The 21689-nt window shown below is 38.2% G+C and overlaps 1 protein-coding gene across 3 annotated transcripts in view; it reads right to left on the bottom strand.

Annotated features, from left to right (window-relative positions):
• ROBO2 (roundabout guidance receptor 2) overlaps positions 1 to 21689 on the bottom strand; it is a 1045391-nt gene that overhangs the window by 855576 nt on the left and 168126 nt on the right. For 2 of the 3 annotated variants that reach the window (XM_064726828.1, XM_064726854.1), the window contains exon 1: positions 13383 to 13503. The exons of the other annotated variant lie outside the window; for it this stretch is intronic. In XM_064726828.1, coding sequence (XP_064582898.1) covers positions 13383 to 13503 — 121 coding nt within the window. Of the gene's footprint in view, positions 1 to 13382; positions 13504 to 21689 lie in introns of those variants that run through there. 3 annotated transcript variants of the gene reach the window in all.

The following is a 21689-nucleotide window of genomic DNA, read 5'->3' as shown; positions in this document are numbered from 1 at the left end:
TTACAAAGCCCAGGCTACTTTTTCACTGACAAGTCAGTGACATTTGGTATTTTCATTTGTGTGTGATATCACAATGAATATAAGGACTCCATTCACCCAAAATTAGGTTCCTGTGAGCACTGGCCTTTAATGCTCCTCAGGCTGGCACAGTTCTGCATACATGGATCTTGGTAATGATGCCTGTCTACAAAAACCCATTTACCAGTGTACTTTGTCTTTATACTTTAGCAGCAAGCATCTTGCTAACTATTTTAAGTCTTCAAGCTGCAATTCTCTCTATATCCATGCAAAATTTATGGCCCATACTGATAAGAGCAGGCAGCAGCACAGTAGCAGTTTTAAAGGGCATATGTTACAGGCTGAAGAACAGATTTTTCAACTCATTTTGAAGAAGCAATTGAGGAAGGTGTGCCTACTTTTCTCTTTCAATATCAGCAGAAACGCCTAGAAAATAATTCTACCACAGAACAGCAAAAAATTAACTCATTATATATTTGGTATGACAGACTACACAGGCTTAAGGCTTCTGCATTTATATCTAGGGTCTGTGCTAAAGCATAGATAATATTTTTAAAAAAGTTTCTTTTCCAGTGTGAGGATTAATCAAACAGTGTAAACCACCAAAAATGAGCACTTCATCCTCTATCTCAATGCCTTTCTAGAGGTATAAGTGAGACAAGCTATGCTTCAGAAAAATTTCTGAGTGCTGGAAATGCAAATTTAAGAACATGGATTTCAGCCAATTTTTAAGAAACCTATGTCAGAACAAATTGTGCTGAGTGGAGGATTAAGAAGTTAAGAGTCTTGTTGTTTATTAGATTTCCAAAAATCTGTAGCGCATTTCCTAGTCAAGCATCTCTTCCTGTCTCTCAAACAGGACTGGAAAGCATGCAGTTCACATAAAGTTTGGTCTAAACTGTCTTAAGGGATTTCCAGCTGCATCCCATAAATTCAGATCACTGGGATAATGAGCTACATGGTATGATTTCTCACCAGTGTATGCTAAATTCTCTTTTGCTACTCTGCAAACTGCTGCTGTATCAGCCAGAGAACACATCTGAAGGAAACTGGGCAGGACATGCAGCACCAGCACAGGCTGCCCAGGGCTGTGAGCAAACAAGCAAAGCTCTGCCAGGTGAGTACCAGGGCTGTGGTGCAACCTGCTGAACACAATTTTCAACTCACATATTTCCCAGCAAATCCTCAATTTTACATTTTAAATACAGTGTTTCACACATTCTTTACCTGATGCTTCTTCCAAACCGAGCATTCTAACTGTCAGAAGTTTTAAGGAAGTTTACATTCTTATCAGATATTTTTTAGTCCTGCTTGAAAGTCAGTGATACCCCTGTCTCATTTATTTTTAAGTATCAAATGTTACTATTTAAGCTCTATAATGTGTCATTGACCTGCACATTAAGCATCCACTGAAATCAATAGCCTGTTCAATGTAAAAAAATCAATGGTATGTATAATCCTAAATAAGTATTCTACACACAAAACTCTGTGATGCCACCTTGATTTCAGTCTTTCATGTATGGCTACTCAAGCCAAATATTTATTAATGTTATACTTGTACAAAGAAGGCAAGAAAACTGATAAAAATCAATGGCAATTGCAGTGGCTCTAGTGGTGTGGGTAGTGTAATTAGTCAAAACACTTCTAACACTTTCAGATGATATTATAGGAATAAATAAGAAAAGACAAGCCATTATGATTTTCCTAAGTATGTGATAATAATTCTGTGCATCCTAGATTTATGCCAAAGCCAACGCAAAGTATGAACTAGCTGATACTTATTATGAAGGCTGAATAATTCTGTATCATGTTGAGATCCCCAAAACCACTGATCTACAATATGTCAAGCCACCATGAAAATTTTGGATTGTAAAGCCTGAAAGAACTATAAATGGACAGAGACAAAGAATGTATCTGTTTAAGTTGTGTTTCACTGTCACAGCCAGCTTTGTGGACTAAAAGCATCCCCAGTGGGTATCCCCAGCAATTCAGCTTTCACAAGGGGTTTCATGAGCAGCTCTGCAAATCTCTCAGCAGACAGAGCGAGTACACACAGCCCTGGTTCAAAAGGAACATAATATGTCATGACTTAATAGTGTTTGATTTCTCCCCAGTGGTTTTTAAGGCTAGAGAGTTGACCTCCATCCTCCCTTGGTGCTTGACTGTTGACATCGCCATGTTCTTTCTTGATTAACCAAACCTCATTCTCCACTTTATTCCTTAAGCCTGGTTTTTCAAAGAGTGCTCTTACTGCTTAAGAAAAGGAAGAACAAAGAATTGGACAAAGCAGCTACATAGAACACTTAGTGAGATAGGGGGCTAAAATCCCACACCAGGCTTGGCAGCTGTGATAATGATGTATAATTTAATTGAAGCTATACTGTGAGCCTCAAAAGGACTTCAGACCTTTTCCCATGTTTATATATTATTCAGGCTAATGGCAACCCTGAAATAGAAAAAGCTTCTTATCTCTTAAAACTTTTATTGCAGCAAGCTCAAAATGCACAAAGCTGAGTGCTGGTCTGTCTGCTTTAATGCAAAGTGAAAGGAGGCTGCTTCCAGTGCTCTTTTGCATCTCTGTCTTGGCAAAAAGACAGATGGGATTGGATGCCTTAGAAACCAGGGAAGCCATGGCATGCACGAGAAACTGAAAGGTTTGAGTTATTTCTATACTTAAAATATGTTATCTATGTCTGGCCATTATTTGTTTTCCCTTTTTTTTTCAACACAAGTTCATAGAAAAAATATAAATCCCATTAGACAAGACAAAAATCTATAGCAATCAATACAAATGGCACCTCCTTTGCATTTTGTGCAAGTTAAATGGCAGAAATTGCTGCACATTTAATGCTGTTACAAAAGCCTGTGTCTAGAGGGGTTTTGAAAACTAACAGGATAATTTACAGAAGGATGACAAGTGGCTTATTAGCAGTTGTGTTGTCTGGTGTGTATTCATCCTGTAGACCAAGCAGCAAAAAAAGGATCACTCTTCAAGCTGGTTTTCCATCTATGCTCAACTTACAGGGGAATGGAGGAATAAATCAGGAATCTTCATAGGAAGGTTTTTGCTTCCAGCCACTGTTTATACCATAATGCAAAAGTGGAACTCAGTATAATGTGATACAAGTGCACATGCCCACATGAAAAATAATACACCTATAATTAAATAACCTAACCCCAAATCACATCTGTGGAAGACAGTGGTCACAGAAAGCCAGTAAGGAATTCTTCAAATTATTTTCCTTTCAGAATACATTGCAGAATTTCCCCCTGTGGTGGCTGTCCATAGGTATTGTGGTGATCGATGAATCACAGAGCTCATCCCGTGATCTCTCCCAATGTGCAAAGACAACGTGAGTGCCACTAAACAAATCAGTCACTGCTGAATTTCTGCTGGGGAGATTATGAACAGATAGATTCAGAGCTAGCGACTGCCCTTGCCATGAATCAAAAATGTGTGCTGCTAAACTGATTTAGGGCCTCAAACTACATTATCTGTAAAATGAAATTACCATGTTCTTTGTTTGGAAAGGGAATTGAAAAGACCAATATAGATCAAGCAAATTTACATGCATAATACATTACATTATCCTGTGTTCTCAACACATCTCACTTTCTCTACATGAGGTGCACTTTTTGAGAGCACATGCAAGCTTTTGTAACATAGATTTTGTTTAAACTAGGCTTTAAGCGAGTTTTTGAAGCAGCTATGTCGTAGAATTCATAAGACAATGCATCTTCTGCAATCTGAATGGTACAAAAACTCCCACCAATTACTGTGTTCTCTTCAGTTTAAAGAGCAATAATATGCCATCAAAGGGCACCAGAAAGGAAATCAGTAAAGAGCCATATTTTCCCAAGAATATGGCTCATACTGAGCCATATTTCCCCAAGAATATAAATTAAGCAAAAGCAAATTATCAGGAACAAAAACATATCTACATCTTCCTCATGATCCATTATATTGTCTTTAACTCTCTCCCTACAGGAATAATTCAAAGTAACATTTCTTATTAGTAGTTTTTCTATTTAAATACAATGAAAAATCTATTAAAACTGACTGAAAGAAATTAATAACTCTCTGATAGATAACCTCTGTAGATAACCATGTGTAAAAGGTCTTCTGAAAATTAGAAAACATTTGACACACAGAAAAAAGTGTGTACTGAATGTGAAAAGCAAAGGAGCTGGAAAACAACTTAACCAACATATATGTACTGGTGCCCAGGAGCTGTAATGCAGAATGAACTCTTAAGACAGCTCAAAGAGTGATGCTCCATAAATGTTCGATTTTAAAATATGTCCTATGCTGTACAAAGAGTGAAGTGAAACCATATTAAATAGCGAATTTATTCTCCTCACGGTAACAGACCCAATGCACTAATAAGTTAACTAGGAAAAAAAAAAAAAGAAAAAAGGAAGTGGAAATAGAGATGTTCCTCCTAAAAGACTGAGAGACTGAAATTCAGTTTTTAGTCACTATTATCCATGAGGATTCTTTCTCAGAGTACCAAAAATTCTGTCCTTTCCATGGTATGTCTGTCTCTGCACCAGGAGGATCCACCTCCAACTTTAGAGAAGTTCCTTCACAACTCTACTGCAATTCCATTCTTAGACCCCCACAGTCCTGGTCTTTAAACTATATATTTTTCCTTCAAAACAATATTCAACAGCATGAAGGGCTTGATTAAAAAAACTATTTCTTCAGCTCTCCTCCTATTTCCCTTCTGCTATCTTCAATGCTCAAAAGCAGAAGATTGCAACTTCAAAAATAAAAATAGAAATTAAAATTCAGCAAAGCATAGAGTCATTCTTTTTTTTCCACAGTGACTACAAACAGCTAGAACATTACCCAAATTTTAAGACTGTCACTTTTTATAGCAGAAGCCAAAGAGTCTAGCAGGGGAAAAAAAAAAAAAAAACCAAAACAAAATTGCGAAGTTGAAAACCAACTTTTGTCCAGATATTTAATGAACTTTTTATTCTTCACCCCATGCTCTGCAACCTTAAACTATTTTAAGTATGTATTTGTTCTTTTTGTTATTAAACATGTATTATTAATCTAAGTTGTATTGAAATTTATACATAAATTGAAAATTAGTGAATGAAGATATTCTTGACATCAAAGCAACAGTAATTCATTAAAACACGTTCTCTCTTACTGCACAAACCTATCTCAAGTCCATGGATAATCAGGAAGATAATAAATAGCTCAGCCAGACCCCTTGCAGAATGATGGATGGCAAATACAGACTGTAGACAAATTCTCAAGCTTTACTACAATCACCAGCAGCATGGAATCATCCTAACTAGGGAACTGCATCAGTGTCACAATTTTTCTTCTGTCCTCACCATCCTGAGGACTTTTCCATGCTCTCATCTGCAGATCAGTTCTTCCCCAACTGATTTGATCTGTTTATAGACAAGGACTACTCAGCAAGAAATGCCAGGATTGATTATCAAATAGATGATACCCAGCTGAGACCCAAAAAAGCAGATTATTCTCCCATTTGAAGTGGCATAATTCTAGAAATTTCAGTGAAATTCCTCCTGGCCATAAGAAAGATGCTGAGCACATTCAAGATGCCCCAGACACACCCTGATATACAGAACAACACTACAGTTCTTCTCAAGGAGGTACAAGAAAAAACCACAATTTTATATTTGCAGAAGATACTTAACCAGGGGCATCCCTCAAGGACTATCATCTGTGTGATATGCTAATATTTTAAGCCAGAAGTAGCAGATTTGGTATCTCCATTGCTGTCCAGAGAAATGCTGAACATAGTGACTGAAAAACAGGCTCTCCCTGCCTCTCTTCTGGAGATAAAAGAAATTAAGAACACTATCTGTGGTTTCGCAAAATAAGCATAATGACATTAAAATGATGATAATGGAATTCAAAATTTCAATATGTCAGTATTTAAAAATGTAAGTAAAGAATGCTTTTTGAAATACACAACTTATAGCTTGATATTGTTTTTATTTGGGAGCGTCTGCCACTGATTTTCAGTCATCCAATCCTGCAGCAGCTTTCTCTAAAATTTCTAAGGAACCTTAACCTTCATGGGAGAAGAAAGCTAGTGACGTTCAAACAGCATGAAAGTTGGCTCCCAAATTTTCTATAAGTAAACAGAGTAAAATCCCTCAATATCTCTCAAAACCACTTTCTCTAACTTTCAGAAAATGTTTGTGGGTTTTTTTTTTCTCATTTCTATTTTCCTATATCAAACTTGACATAGATTTCCATTTCTTTTCCCAATAAGTTTCTAACCAGTGGATAAACCATTTACTCCTATGTACACAGCTAAGGATCCCTTTTTTCTGTTTTTCCACTGTCAGTCCAATGGACCTACAAACTAGGTTAAACTACCAAGCCAGAGGCACTAATCTCAGGCACTGTGGTAAATCTGTGACTTTTCTCCCTCTAAACTTTCCAAAATCCCCCACTGCACTTTTAATGAACACAGAAAGTCCAGCAGGTGGAAAGTTAATTGTTAACTCAAGCAATTAGTGGTGTTTAGGAGAACACTTATCCAGCCTCCTCCATAGGAAAGAAGTGAAGACTTTTCTTCTCATTTGCACAACCACAGACCTGTCCATGCCTGGAGCCACAGCAGAAATTTCCCTGGTGATGCCTCCTCACAAATTATATGAGTGTGGAAACCACAGGGTTTTGGAAACCTAAAGCTGAAATGAAACAGGATAAAGAGGAGGGCTGCACTTAGGCATGTCAAAACTGGTTTCTGTGAGGGCTGAGAGTCCTTGTCACTGGGAGCTTCTGCTGAGTGATCAGCACCTCCAAATAAAACTGGATCTTGTCTCTCTCTTGTTTTTTCCATTATTTTAAGTTTGCTCATGCAAGGAAACTCAGTAATGGAAAAACACTGATTTTGACAGAAAACCTTAGTAAAAAATTTTAACACTTCATTTCTCTGGGCAATATAGTTCTGCAACCATGAAGCTGTTTTAGTATCTAGCTGGTGAGGTGATGCAGTTTCAAAACTAGTTAGATGAAATCAGTGCTAGGATGAGACCTAAAATGACACAATTCAGCCAAGAACAAGACTTTAGGATTCAAATATAAATTACTGAAAAAATAATTTCTTTTGAAGGTACTCTCACTATTGAACAGAAGCTCTAAAAGAAGAGCATTACTTTATTGGTGGTTCAAGCAACATTTACCAAAACTAACTAATCTGTAAAAGCATCACAAATCCCTGCCCCCCCACTTTTGAATATACTAAGAAAAGAAGATTTCCTGAGATTATTTAGTAATGGCTCTTGAGTCTTCCTTAGATCATGCTTTGAAGTAAAAAATCAATAGTGTTTAACTGATGAACAATATTTTCTTTGAAAATTTGTAGAAAGGGAAAGTCAAAATAACATTTCTTCAGCCATTCTGGTATGTGTTTAAGCTTATTCATCAGTTTGAAAGTGCACATCTGATCTGTGCTCTTTCAACACCTAAAGGCAATGTACACGCATTCATTTTATTTGTGGACAAAAGTAAAGAGAGTGTGCTTGTGCTTGCTGGTTTTCTGATGTCAGTGATGCTTTATGGTTCCAAAATCTGTTCAACACGGAAAAAAAAAATTGCAAATAACCAAAGGAGAAGAACCTGTATGTGTGGTGGGTGAAGTGTTATTTAAATATTCCTTCTGGTTTATAACTGTTTGATCAACATACTTTTTAATATGATAGCAAACACTTCAAGCAATACTCCAAGCACAGGATGTGGACACAGGATTCAAAGAAAGGTGTCACCTTATTATTTTTTTTTTCCCCTAGATAGTCTGGAGCTGCAGGGTGAAGCTATGTGTCAACTTGAACTCCCCTAAACCCAACCATGATCACAATCTCTTCTCTTCCCTTGTGGCCATAGCCCCCTTCTGTACCGAGCTCCCCTGTGGCCTGAGAGCGTTCAAAGGAAGGGATGGCATCAGCTACAGGAATGCCATCAGCTAAAGGAATGCCATCAGCTACAGGAATGCCATCCTCTCTTCTCTGGCCAGTTCCCACCTGGATGGGCTCCCTGAGCATCCAGCAGATGTGCAGGAGCAGTGGCACCAGTGGAAGAGCCAGAGGGAGATCCTGCAGAACAGGACTCTGGGAAGATGGAAACTGAAAACCTGGCTCAGGCTGACTCCATCTGCAACCCCTTCTCAAAGGTGTCTGGAAACACTCTCCCAGCCTATGTTTTAATTGCTGCTGTTTAGTTTTGTGACAGCACTGCTCTGCTCTTAACTAGATGTTACACTTCCCCCACATAGCTCCCCTTGTGACTGCAAAAGCCACATCGTTTTCCCTCCCTTACAGCTGAGAAAAAAACTCTCACAAGCTCAGTTTTCCATTGGTCCCATCTCCATTGCCTCTGCCTGTATGAGACTAAACACAGGATGCCAAACTTCTATGAAGTATTTCAAATGTCTTCAAAGAGATTAATAAACAGATACATATATATTCCATTTATTCCAACAAAATATGTGCAGGAAGCTTCAAGCATCTCCAGAAAACCTTTTAAATTCAGATCTTACTCTGAATAAAGTGGTGTAAAAAAAGGTGCAAAAAATTTGTTTGTTTCATGGGAAAAGGACCAAATCCAGACTTAAGAGAAAATAGAAGACTAAATAAATCCCTGTTAATTTCACAGTCACTCTGCATCCAAATAAATACTGTTTCCCCTTTTAGGAATTCTGAAAGCAAAACTATTAGAACACCCTTTGGTACATCAAATCACATACTGTGTGTAGTCATATGCTTTATATACTTGCAGTCAAACTAAAACTGCAGATCCACACTTACAGTACTCAGTTTCTAAAATTAGACCTTTAGATCCTTAGCTATGCACAAGCCACCTCCTCAAATATATCGAGCTTCCTCTGAAGTGAAAAAAATTGTGAATTTCTTACTACTCAAAATCAGGTTGCTTCTGTGAAACACAGGAAAATACTTTTAGGACCCTGAGTCTGAAACTTTTGGTCAGCATTTCATAAGCTTTTCCAATGTAAAAAAGCACAGCAGCATGTTTAATCTCTCAAAATTTAAGAAATAATGTTAGTCATACATCATGGTAAGATATTAAAAAATAATTCATGCAGTTTATCCTTGAAATTACATAAAATAAATTACTTAAATTAGATAAATGGCAAACTATATAAAGTGTTATGCTTAAAATCACATAAAGTAAACAGTGAATCATCCCAGCACAGCTGGCTGTGCTCTACATGCGCTGCAACTCAACCACCACATCAAAAGCTCCACATCCAACCAGACCCCTCATGCCTCACAATTACACTGAAATCCAAGCTACCTGGCTCCATGTCAATGACTCCTATCTACTTTCATTTATTTAACATTTAAACTAGTGTTGGTGTACTACATGCACCCTAAATAATGCATGTGCTGATCAATCTGTAGGGAGACTGAATCTGAGGCACACAGCTTTGCATCACCCCCACCAGCAATGCCTTGCCAGAGACACTTAAGATTTCTAACACTGGTACCTTTTGCTATAAAAATGATTAAACTGCAGTAGAGCTGAAATTGGAACTGAAATATAAGGCTGGATCACTTGCATAATAAACTTTGATTTAGTCATTAAAGACATTATTGCTTCACTTCCCTGTAGACAGTAAGGACAGGCACCACCCTCATATAGTTCTGTGGGGTGATGCCCTGTGGTTGCATTTTATTTTTACTTCTACAGTTTTATCCTAAGTAAATCAAGTCACTGTGACTTCTAAAAATGGAAATTCTTTCAGTGAAGCACAAAGGAGATGTGAATAAATGAGGCTTTGGGAAGAAGGCATTCTTTAACCTGGATTTCCCAGCCCTAGGTCTGGTCCTTTCCTTCCGAAGTCTTTTCATCTCCAACTCCTCTCCCCAGTCCTGAAGGTCTTCTCTTCACTTGGGAGGTGTTGCCAGCACTGTTGCCAGATTATTTTCATGCCAGGTGTGTGCACAGAGTCTCTCTGTGGCCCTGCTGAGGCTCAGCTCAGCCCAAGGACCATCCCAGAGTGGCTCAGGCTGCCCCCCCTCAGCTGGGGTGGCCAAAGGACAGATCCTGTTACAGAGATCACCATGCACAGGGTCAGACTCCTCAAAGCTGCCCAGCAGCCTGGATGGGCACAGCTTCCCCCCATGGGGAATGCCTGAGCTGTTTCCAAGATGAGTGAGGGGTTTATGTCCTCCAGGAGTGGTGGCTGTCCTAATGGTGCCACCCTCTCTCTCTCTGAACAGTTCTGTCACACAGCCTTTCACACAGAAATCAAATGGGCAGCTTAATTCCCAGTCTGCAAATTCTCCCAGATGCCACTGGACAGACAATGCACATCCACACTCAAACCTTCCCCCCTTACATATGACCAAGATTTATGGCAAAGGGAAGAAATTGAAGAATTCAGAAGGGGGTAGGCATTAGCAACACCTCAAATCTGCTTTCTGATTTAAGATGGAGTCATCCAATGCAAACTCAAAACAATACTTAATCTTCTTGTTCTTTTCCTAGTTTGTTGGTCTCCCTATTGTAAATCCTTCTTAAACTTGAACCATGGGGTGTTATGTCAGCTTAAAGGGAAAAAGAAATTCCAGTTGATTTGTACTTCCAGGTTCTGCTTTTAGACTCCAGTTTATCTTGATCATTAGTTTATAAATCCCAGTTTAAAGCACATTTAGAGACTGCATTCCAATAAATCATTCTGAAAGGTTTTCTGGCATGCAGACTTAAAAACAGCTAGAAAAGAAAATGGTATCTTTATGTTTCTCTGGACCCACATACAGGACTCATTTCACTCCCTGACACCTAACATAGCAGTTTTCTACCCATAATTCCATTCTTTTAGTTGTATGTAACCATTTTTCTTGGATTTGGTGAATTCCAAGGAGAAAAATACAGATGAAAAGAGTTGGTTTTGTCATAAATACAGAATTATACAGAAGGACCATAGAAAATGTCTTAGAGCTTGTAACTTCAACACTGAAATTTTTACTGATTGTACCAGAAAAATTTCTAGATTCATTAACTTGTACTGATCATGAGCAGGACCTACACAGACACAAAGCCCACACACATACCAACACTCTCCAAAGATGTCCACACTTTGCAGCACTTTTGAAACAAAATATGGTATAGAAGAACTAGAGGATGGTCTAAATCAGCTGTTTCTACCCATCATGCCCCTCATTTCAGCATAGTGGATACAATGAGAGTACATACAATGTGAGCCATCCAATGCATTTCCAGCAACAGAGCTGGAAGTTGGTATGCAGATCTCTGGCTGTCTGGAATCTCAGAAAAATAAGAATATAAGAAACCTCTGTTGCCATTTTGGGATGGGCTTCCCAGTGAGCTTCACTGGAGAAGTCTGCATGCTGACCTCTCACCAAGCAACACCCTGAATTCCATGTGCACACCAACAAAAACAACCCCCACCACTGAGATAGGAGCAAAAGCTGATCCTTAATGGTTAATGGGAAGGGGAGGTGCACACATCCTGTTTTGGAGGTCAGAAACACTCAGACTACATGACGTGACATTACAACTGTGTTCTGACAGATCCTGAACTTGGAGCTCTCCTCAGAAAGCAGGCACCCACTCCAAGCCACACAGCACTCACAGTAATATCACACATGAAACAAACCACTGGGCAGCAGGGATGCTGAGGTTTTTGCTGATTCAGAGCTCCAAGCAAACAAGACAAATTGCTTCCTAGCCTCCTTGAAACAGGTATCTTCCTTATGTTTTGTTTCAGCTGCAAAAAACACTTCTCAGAACAGCAAAAGCCCATATTAAGATATTTTCTGCAGTCAGGTTCACAGGTTATTTTCTACCCATGATAAAAATTCAGCTCTTTGCCTCTGCCTGAGAGTAGGTAAGAGACCAAAGCAATCCAGCCTTCATTTACCAGATTTAATTGAAAATGGGAGAAAGAGGAAAAAAAAGTTAACAGCATTTCTTAAATCCCAGAAACTTGACAGTGACATATATTCCTAAGTCACATACCTCTGAGGAGAGGTCATGCTGCCCAGAGTAAATAACAGCTTGTAATTTGCAACGAGGATACCCAGCAGCAGCACTGTGTGATACATGTGATAATGTGATTTACAGGACCAGGAAATAATTCTCAGATATATGTGCTGCATTAACAATCCAGGTTAAGCGTGTGCTGCAACTTTTCCCTTGAAGGTGCAGTAGGTGGAAGATTAAATGCAACAAAAGGAAATGTCGAGGGGGGGAGGGAGGAGTCTCCTGCTGAGATGTTGTGATAAATTATTAAAACTTCTTTTTAATGTTGATGCTACTCTTTAACCTCAGATCACAATACTGACAGCAGAGAAAAGCTGGAAGTGCTATTAAAGCTGTGATAAACACACCATGCTGTGGCAACACTTGTAAGGGGAGGAAAAAAACAAGTAAAAAAATCCTGGGGGTGCCTCCAATCAGCAATACCAAGAAACAACCAGGGAGAAAATATCAAACTATCTACAATCCACAGTCCCTCAGTCCAAATATTTATGAGATACCATTTATGCTCAGTGAGCTATATTAGATTAGGAGACCTCAATAACCTGTGTTTTCCATAAACAAATGTCATGCAAGGAAGCAAAACAAAGTGAACTTTATGAAAAGGCACATTTAGTGAACTGCTCACAGCACACACAGGGTAAATCTTCCCAGCACTTTTCAACAGAAGAGGAAAATGGATTGCTGCCTTCAAAAATCATAAGTGTTTTCTCAACATAGAATTTTTTTTCGATGAAGTTAATGCAATTTATCTTTATTAACACATCAACACTGACATAGCCAGTCAGCCAATTAGTGCTGCTGGCAGTGCATTTCACAACATCCATGTATTCTAAAAAAAAAATGTCTGTCTAGTCATTTTTACCACATATACTAACAATTCTGCACTCAAAATAGGCTTCTTGCTTTCTTTCTCTCTTCTTCCCCAACACTGTAGCCCCTGTGACAGGGGTAACATCACTTCCAATAAAGCCACAAGAGTCCCAGAGGCTCCATAATTAAAAGAGCAATCTGAATTCTCACAATCCAAAAAATCACTACATTTTTAAATGGCATGCATTTATTTGTATCAAGGCCCCAGACATTATTCTGCTAATGGTACAAAGCAAAGCAAAATTCCTGCAAGGAATACATACCTTACACAGAGACAGCCAGGCAAACTAACAAGAAAACAAATTAAACTCCATGCTCTCTTTTTAGCATCCTACTGCAAGCCCACACAGCAACCTGAAATCTGAGTCACTCAAAATAGCACAGGTATTCTCCTTAGATTACTTTTAATGCAGCTTTTCAGTACCTTACCCAAACATCCATCACAAAACTTTTCCTTTCCACTTACCCCCCTTCCAGTGTTTGCCTTTGGTCCTGCTAAGCTTGCTCAGGGTTGGTCCAGAGAAGAGCAACATCAAAATGAAAAGAAGTTCAAGCATAGTGATTTTCCCCTTTTTCAATGACAACATTTCCACAAGTTATTTTAGAAAAATATAAAAAAAAAAAATTAAAAAAAAAATCTCACATCTTCTCCCCCACTTTGTATTTACTTAGGGAAGAGTGATTAATCATTGAAAAATTAGAGCAAGGAGTAGCTTTGCTCCTCTCAGACGTTGAAGTAATTTTTCAATGATGTAGCCCTGAGGAAAGCCACATTTCTCACTGATCCGATTTCTCCCACACAACATGCAGCCAGCACCGCTGCTACTACAGCAGCTATAAAATAATTTCTGCTCCTCACTTGGGTTTCTGTGGGAATATATTCCTCAGCTTGCAGCGTGAGCTTGATTGAAAATGATAAATACAGTAATGCTTGTGTCCAGCAGAAAAGAGAAAAGATGTCAGGATTGTGAAAAAAGATGAGAAGCAGTTGTACTGACAGCTTTAAGCCTGACTGTCTGATCCTAATAGCTGTGCAACCAACCAAATTGCTCTTTTAAGAGTAATAAGGCTTCAGTGAAAGCTGGTGTCACTGCCACTTGGGTAGGTAGTGCAGGGCTTGAAAATCACCAAGGAACCTGCTGGAGATAACGACTGCCACGGTCCCAGCTCCGAGCGCAGAGGGCTGAGCAGAATACACTATGCACAGGGAGCATTTAATCTCTATTGTGTGCAGGAGATTTCCTGCTCTGCACTGTGCCACTGCTCAGGACTTTGCACTGCATTTTCTTAAAGCTTTACTTCACATTCTAAACTAAAATGCAAGCTCCAACACCCTAACTGCTTGCAGCGTTGCTGAATTATTGCATGGGAAGAGCCCTGCGTGATTTTTTAATTTTTTTTTTCTTAAAGTAGCAAACAGGAAGAACAAATCTTTAGGAGTAGCAGCAAGCTTTTCACTGCACAGAGCAGCTATGCATTTTATATTTTCACACTGCCTATCCTTAGGATCTCCAAAATCCAGGGGGCGGGAGCACAGGGTGGAGAGGGAAGGAAAGAGAAAGGGGACATTCAGCAGTGCACACATTCTCAAAATAATAGATTGCAGTCAATTTTCCCTTTAATAGGTGTTGCTGCCACAGAAATAACAGAGCTACTACCTACATCTCCAAATCTTTGTATTTAAGATACACACTGACTCTGCTGATGCTGGATCAGCAAACACAGGACTTTCTGTGAAAAATTTTGGATTTTCATGCAAGGTACTCTGAGAAAGATTCCTGACATTCAGACTGCTCAAACAGTTTTGAGATGCCCAGTGTTTGCTTAAGTGTGCCCAAAAACTTGAATCCATCTACAGTCTGGCATTTTGTTGTTTCTATATAAGCATGCAGTACTCAAACCAATGAGTCACAAAGCTTGTGCGGTATATTAATATAAATTTTAAAAATCAATGCCTTTAGAATGACAAAGCAACGATGGTCACAAATTCCCTGAAGTTATCACATTTTCAACCACAGACATGATGCCCTTTTCAGTGCAACACTAAAAAGATGGTATTAATAAATCTAAAGCCTTGCTTATTCATCTGAATAAAGAATGATATTTTGGCTGGTGGAGACAATCATGAACATCTGATATATGTTCAGAGATATTTTTTTTTAAACAAACAGCATCTAATATCACAAACAAGGAAACACTGGGATTTCACCATGACCATATCAATGATGAAGAATCTTTTATTTTTAAGTTCTACAACATATTTATGGACTTGTGTGAGGATGTAACATTTGCATTTAGACAGAAAACAAACACATGCTGATGTACAGTTCTTTATCCTTCTGTGCATTAATTTTTAAAAGTTATAAGACAGCCTACCAGATGCTGAGTCTGATACATCAAGGATGATGTTTATGGCTCTTAGTTGCCAAAAAATTAGGTCAGTATCTGTCACGTAGAGTAACTAAGCTGTGGCTTCTGTTAAATTCCTCCATCAAGCAATTCTTAATCACCAGTCTCATTGCTAATAATTAAAACACAATTTCTTGTATTTCTGTCCCAACTGTTACTGAAATGAGACAGGCAAACACTCATGTTTGTTTTGATTGCTAGCACCATGTGATGTGTTGAAGAACCAAAAATACTTAGAAGGTCACAGAGGTTTGACGATTTTTGCATCCGGACAATAAGAAAACCTTAAACTAAACAACCCACAACCCCACCCTCTCAGGTACCATAAAATTCACTAACTTAAAAGTTTTGGATCAGAAAGCAAACACTTCCAATGTCCAAAATGTGTGACAATATCAGTCACACCTCAAAACTTTTTACAGATTGTCTTGGCCCTCTCTGTAGCCTTATGTCACTTTTACCGCCCATGTACTTTCTTCAGTCTCTGTCTTGATTTAAATCTTATAATCCCCTGAAAGTCTATGACACTATCCTGTTCCTACCCCTACCCATGAGTAAGTCAGCTGCTATGGGGAAAACTATTCCCATTGGTGGCAAGCATCCTTAAAAATACCCCTTTGATCCCTATACTGCAAAAAAATTCAACCCAGCCTGAATACCTTCTATTCTCAGCATTGATGAAACCAGTGGCTTTTGGAAGGTAGGATGAGTTGCTGTCAGCTTTCTGCCAGCTCTGACATGAGCCTCCAGCGGCTCAGCAGCATCAGGTGCTGCCTGAGTAGCAGCTCAGGTGATACAGCAGGAGAAGGGCAGGACCACCAAGGAGTTTGAGGAAAACCACCACTGCTGCTGGCTATGGCCATGCTTGGTTCAGTCTAATGCCTGAAGTGCCCAGATTTCCACTCTGATGATGGTTTCCTGCATTATTTTATAAAGGTAAGTTTTGAATCCTTAGCATTATATTAGGAGTGAACAGGCAAACCTTCAAGGAAACACAGAAAAATTGTTCTTATGAAATTCAGTGGGGTTTTTTAATGCCAGGTTCATTAGAATTTCAATTTTCCAGAGTTGACATGCCTCCAGAGGAAAGATATGGTTTTAAGAAAGATTATACAAACTTTGAGAGGGATGTAACATCAGAAAGACAAATAAAATAAACTCAACATTTATTTTTCTTTCAAGTATCATGATTTTTAAGTCAATATCCTGTTTTAGAGATGTAAAATGACTGATTTGGAATTCTATTTCATGCTTTGAGTATTCAGTAGTGGAAAAGTAACCAGTCTATATCTCTTAAAAAGCAACCTAAAAAGCAATCTATTACTATTACAGCAAACACTTCTCCAAGAGCTACAAGAGGCAAAACAATCCCATGTCAGACAAATGTCCCTGATGACTGTCTAGTTCCTTTTTTGATTCATTTATGCTTTTCTCCACACCCCTAGGTCCTAGCAATGAGTCTAATGTGTTTAATTACTTCCTCTTATTTCTTTGAAAAGTATATTTGACAAACTTATTTTCATCATTAAAAAATCCTTTTCACTTTTCCTTATATTATGGTTTTCTAAATACCCTTCATACAACTTACTCCAGTAAAAAAAGTTATTTCTCAGACCAAAGATTCCTACACTCAGAGCTGTCCTTGCTGCCTTCACCTTAAGTATATCCAGTTCTAATTTAGTGTTTATGAGATGAAGTCAAGAGAAAAGCCTGCAGCATTCAGGATGAATTAGCACTTGTATATCCTCTCCCTCATTCTGCTCATGAAGCCAAAGGGCAGCAGCTACAATTAAGCTGAAGTTATGCTTATAAACGTCTACATCATTAATGAATACAGAGGTTCTTTTTAATTAACAGAATTGTAGGATGTTTACTCAGAGGCAGTGTACACCAACAACCTAAATAACAACCCACTAGTGAGACACTCAGGAAAAAATATGTTCAAGTTAGTTTAATCTGTAGTTGGTATAACCAGCTATCTGGTCACTCTCCCTTTCCATATTTTCCCTCGTTTTACTAATCTGTATCAGGCACAAAAGGCTGATGGCATGAGCACTTGGTTAAAACCCTCAGGCTTGGATAAATAGCAACAACAATTTCACAGAAGCTTGAATATCAGAGCCCGGAGCAACATGGTCTTGCAAAGGTTATATTTTGGAGAGCTCTGCTGCTTTCAGACTGTAGGAGGCACAGGCAGAAGCCTTGGCTGCTTGCTTACTGACAGGTTCTTGGACCCTTTTATTTGGCATCCAGATTCCATTTCACTACAGGGAAGGTTATGGACTTCTTCAAGATCCTTCACGAAATAACACTTCCATCCAACCCAACATTCAGGCTTTTCTCATTGTATATCCTGGCACTTTTTAATTATAGAATTGTCCTAACACTCAGAAAAGCTCAGAAAGATTCACAGCCTTCATTCTTCCAATTTCAGAACACTGGACTATCAAAAAAAATTCAGAGATTTCAGAAATAGATCAAAATGATGGTTTAGATAGTCACGACTAAGATGAGAAGGAATGGAGACAGAAGTTGAAATGTCCATCCCTCCTCCTTAGAAGTTACCAATATTTCATTTTTTCCTACCTCTCTCCTTCTTCATCATCCCAAAGATCCCAAGCAGCCAGCATCTGGCAGCATGAAAATACCCATGACTAAATGAACTTTGCAAAAGGAATATAATCAACACCAAACACAACAAGATGGAAATATCACATCCTTCATTGAAGGCATTAAGAATATTTTTCTGCTGTCTCCCTCACCATAAACAGAGGTCCAAGTTGCTGTGGGCCATAATTAATTCAGCTCTTTGTAGGCATGAAAATTGTTTTGATTTTAAATACTTTCAGCTTAGGGCATTCTAAATATCTGTGGAAAGCTCCTGGGGATTTCTGTTAGCCACGGACACCAATGGAAGAAAAATTTTAGGATACTTGTAACACATTACCATGCCAAATAAATACAGAGCCTTCTAAATCAAAAACATATTTGAAATTCCTTCCAATTCACGTGATTTCCAGGGATTAAGACACCAGTGCCTTCCTAGAGCACAGTCTGCACTATCATTGCAGGTATTGTGAAAAAAACATTTCTATTCCCCCTTCCAAATGGAGGGAATAGAATTTGGTTATGAATATAACCAAATAAAATGTTCTGGTTGTCGCTGCATGCCAGTCTCCAAATACTATGTTCATTTTGGTTTTTGCTGATAATAAAGATCCACAAAATGGTGTCTCTCTGATTCATAACTAACCAGTAGCTTTGCTTCTTGAATAAGACAGCATGCAGGTTCGATGCATAGCAATACTCTATAATAATTGCTTTAGTGCAGTAAAAGAAAGACATCAATAAAAAAAGGAAAATAAGTCCAAGATTCACATTCTATACTGAGGGTTATTTCTTGTTTATGCTTAGAGATCTAAGGCCTTTCTGATACTCCACAAATTATATTATGTAGAATGAAAAAGTACATGAAATATATTTCATAATATTCTGCCCTCATCAATCAGGATTTATAGGAGGTTTATATTTAAGTATATACAGAGTTATAATAATTCACTTTGAATATACCACTTATTTCAGTCTTAATCACGCAGAGTTTCAGTTCAAAAAGTAGAAATTTCCTTGATGGAGCTTGTAGGCAACCAGAAACTGCTTTGATACTTGGTAAACAATGGGGAAAAGCCAACTTCTAGCTTTATAAATATTTTTAATAAAAATATTAACTCAGAAAAATCTTATTCACTATGTCCAACACAAAGATTCTAAATGCTTTCAAGTGAATTAGTGTTACTTTGAAATGTAATTGCTAAACATGACCTATCAAAAAATGTTGTGTATGTTTAAAAAACTTTACAAACAATTTTATTGTAATATCCTAATATACATATAATTATATTTAACAATATGTAATAAATATTATTTATTTAAAAAGAACACAAATTGTTAAGCAATATACACATGCTGTTTCCCAAGGAGCTGCTTTGGTAAGAAAAATACCATATGAAGTCATAAATCACAACAGGAGGTAAAAGCACTAATGAGACACTTTACTGTGTTTTGTGCTTCAGAGTGAAAATACATTTCTGGTTTTGACAAAGGGGAAATGGAAAAAGCAAACAATTCTGGTCTGATTTACTTCTTTTCTAGTATTGGAAAACCCTATTATATGTTATCTTATTGTGTTCTAGTTTGCTCTATTTCCTGCTGAGAAATAGAGCATTAATCCAAAATAAACACAACTATGAAATTAGTGGCACATGACACCTGTCCAGCAGGAGTGGGGAAAAGAGATTAATTGAAAGCAAAGCAACTTGCAGCTTGAAAAGATGCCAAAATTTATTTTCACAAACTGTAAGTAAAGCAATAGTTATACTTTGAGAATATCTCATCAAATACTTTCAGCTGGCACACCAATTTGTTAAAAATTCTTTTGGCGGGCCTATTTCTGACAGCCATGGTGAAGGGAGAGAAAAGCAGAAAGGCTGGTGGTACCAGTTCATACATGCAGGGATCATAACCCACCTTCTATGACACTTAAAGGCTCTGATTTGTCAATAAACAAATTCAGGTTATCATTCATAGAAAATATATGCCCAGCTCACATTTCATTTATAAAACAGGTCTTAATATTTGAGAGCTTTAAATATTTTTGTATGTTTTCCAGCTTATTGACGTCTTTGGGAATATTTTAGACATATTTACTTTAAATTTCACTATGCACAGCTTTGAAGCCACAAAGAACTAATATCTGGTCCTCTGATCCTGCTTCCAATGAATTTTTGAAGTGCTTTGGCGCTGGAATACCCAGTAGCCCCATTAGGAAGAATCGACTAACACCAGTCAATCAAACGTCTCCGGATGTAATCGACAGAAATTAAACATGGAGAAGACAAGCTAAGTAATGGAATGTTGGTATCCCCATATAATAAAGATGTGGGAAGAAGACAAGTTCTGCTGGAAAATGGAATTACATAGGAACTGAAATTTCAGATCAGAAAGAAAGGAGGACCAAGATGCAACAGAGATCATTCAGGAAATACTGCCAGTGACAAGAGATACATCTGCTTTCTCCGAACATGTATTGATCCAGCTGAGGATGCCTCCAGCACTGCTCGAGGTGTCACATTTCAGGTGACTTGAAACAATGAAACTCTGACTAATCGCAGTTATTAAAGACATTAGCTTGCTTTTCCTTTTATGGTGTATTGAAGTTTCCCTGAGGACACATTCCAGACAAAAAGTGCAGCAGCGGCTCCACAGCTCTACCTATGACTTCTGCAGTGCTCAAGTGAAGAAACTCATTAGTCAGCTGAGATTCCATGTAAAAAATCAAAAATACCAATCCTTACCAGACAAGGGTGCAATGTGTCAGTGTGAAAGCCATGCCAAAATGCCACAGTGCTCAAAAACCTGCAGCTTTAAACCCTGGGATTATTTTCTGTGCAGCCCCAGACTTGCAATCTATTTGCAAAAGGCAGAAGGCTTGGCAGTTTTGGCTGGGTTGTTTGTACACCACATTCAAGTTAAGAATAAATGTGTACATGGCAAAAGATAGCAACTGTGACACACCTGCTTCCATAGTGGAATCCTAGAATATCCTGATTTGGAAGGAACCCACAAGGATCATCCAAGTCCAGCTCCTGGTCCTGAACAGGACAATCCCAAGAATCACAGTGCAAATGTTTGGAACTTTTGAGAGTATTTAAAAAAGAGATTATTTTTTCTAGTACTTATTAAAATATAGCTATTATTTGCTAAATTTTCTGGATATAAAGGAAAAACTAGAGAATTTCTCTAACTCTAAGGCTCTGTGGTTTTGAGAGACAGCAAGTATTGTATAATCAGCATTTGTCTGAAATACTGAAATAAACACTATACAGATGCCGGCTACGCAGGTATCTGCTGTTGCTTTAAAAATATTTGCACAATTGCAATTTTTGTATTCAAACTATTTCTGTTTACAGCAATGCAAAACCAATTGCTGATTGAGGCTATGTTCAAGTGCCATGTTCATTATTTCTTTCCCCATTTTTATTGCAGGTGCAGATATTGAGAAACATATCTTTATCTATTCTGTAAAATGAGACAAAACTCCCTGTTTTACAGTGTTCTGGTGGTAAAGGATATTCACACTTCAGTAATTATAGGCTACATCTGCCCAGCTGTGTTACAGTAGGAGGAAAGCCCAAACCATGTGACAATCCAGCTACCTGCATATGTTGGGTCCAGTCTTGGTTTGTTTTGTTTTTTTGGAAGATAGCCTATCAGGCAAGGAGATTGTGCACCGGGCAGCAGGAAAAGGTCAAATGCTCACAGATGAAACACAGACACAGCTACTGCGAGACACTTCATCTGCCACAAC

The sequence above is a fragment of the Zonotrichia leucophrys genome, chromosome 1 (genome assembly GCF_028769735.1).
Source record: "Zonotrichia leucophrys gambelii isolate GWCS_2022_RI chromosome 1, RI_Zleu_2.0, whole genome shotgun sequence".
Classification (NCBI taxonomy): domain Eukaryota; kingdom Metazoa; phylum Chordata; class Aves; order Passeriformes; family Passerellidae; genus Zonotrichia; species Zonotrichia leucophrys.
The sequence above is the reverse complement of the archived record's forward strand: the minus strand, read 5'-3'. Positions and strand labels throughout refer to the sequence as shown.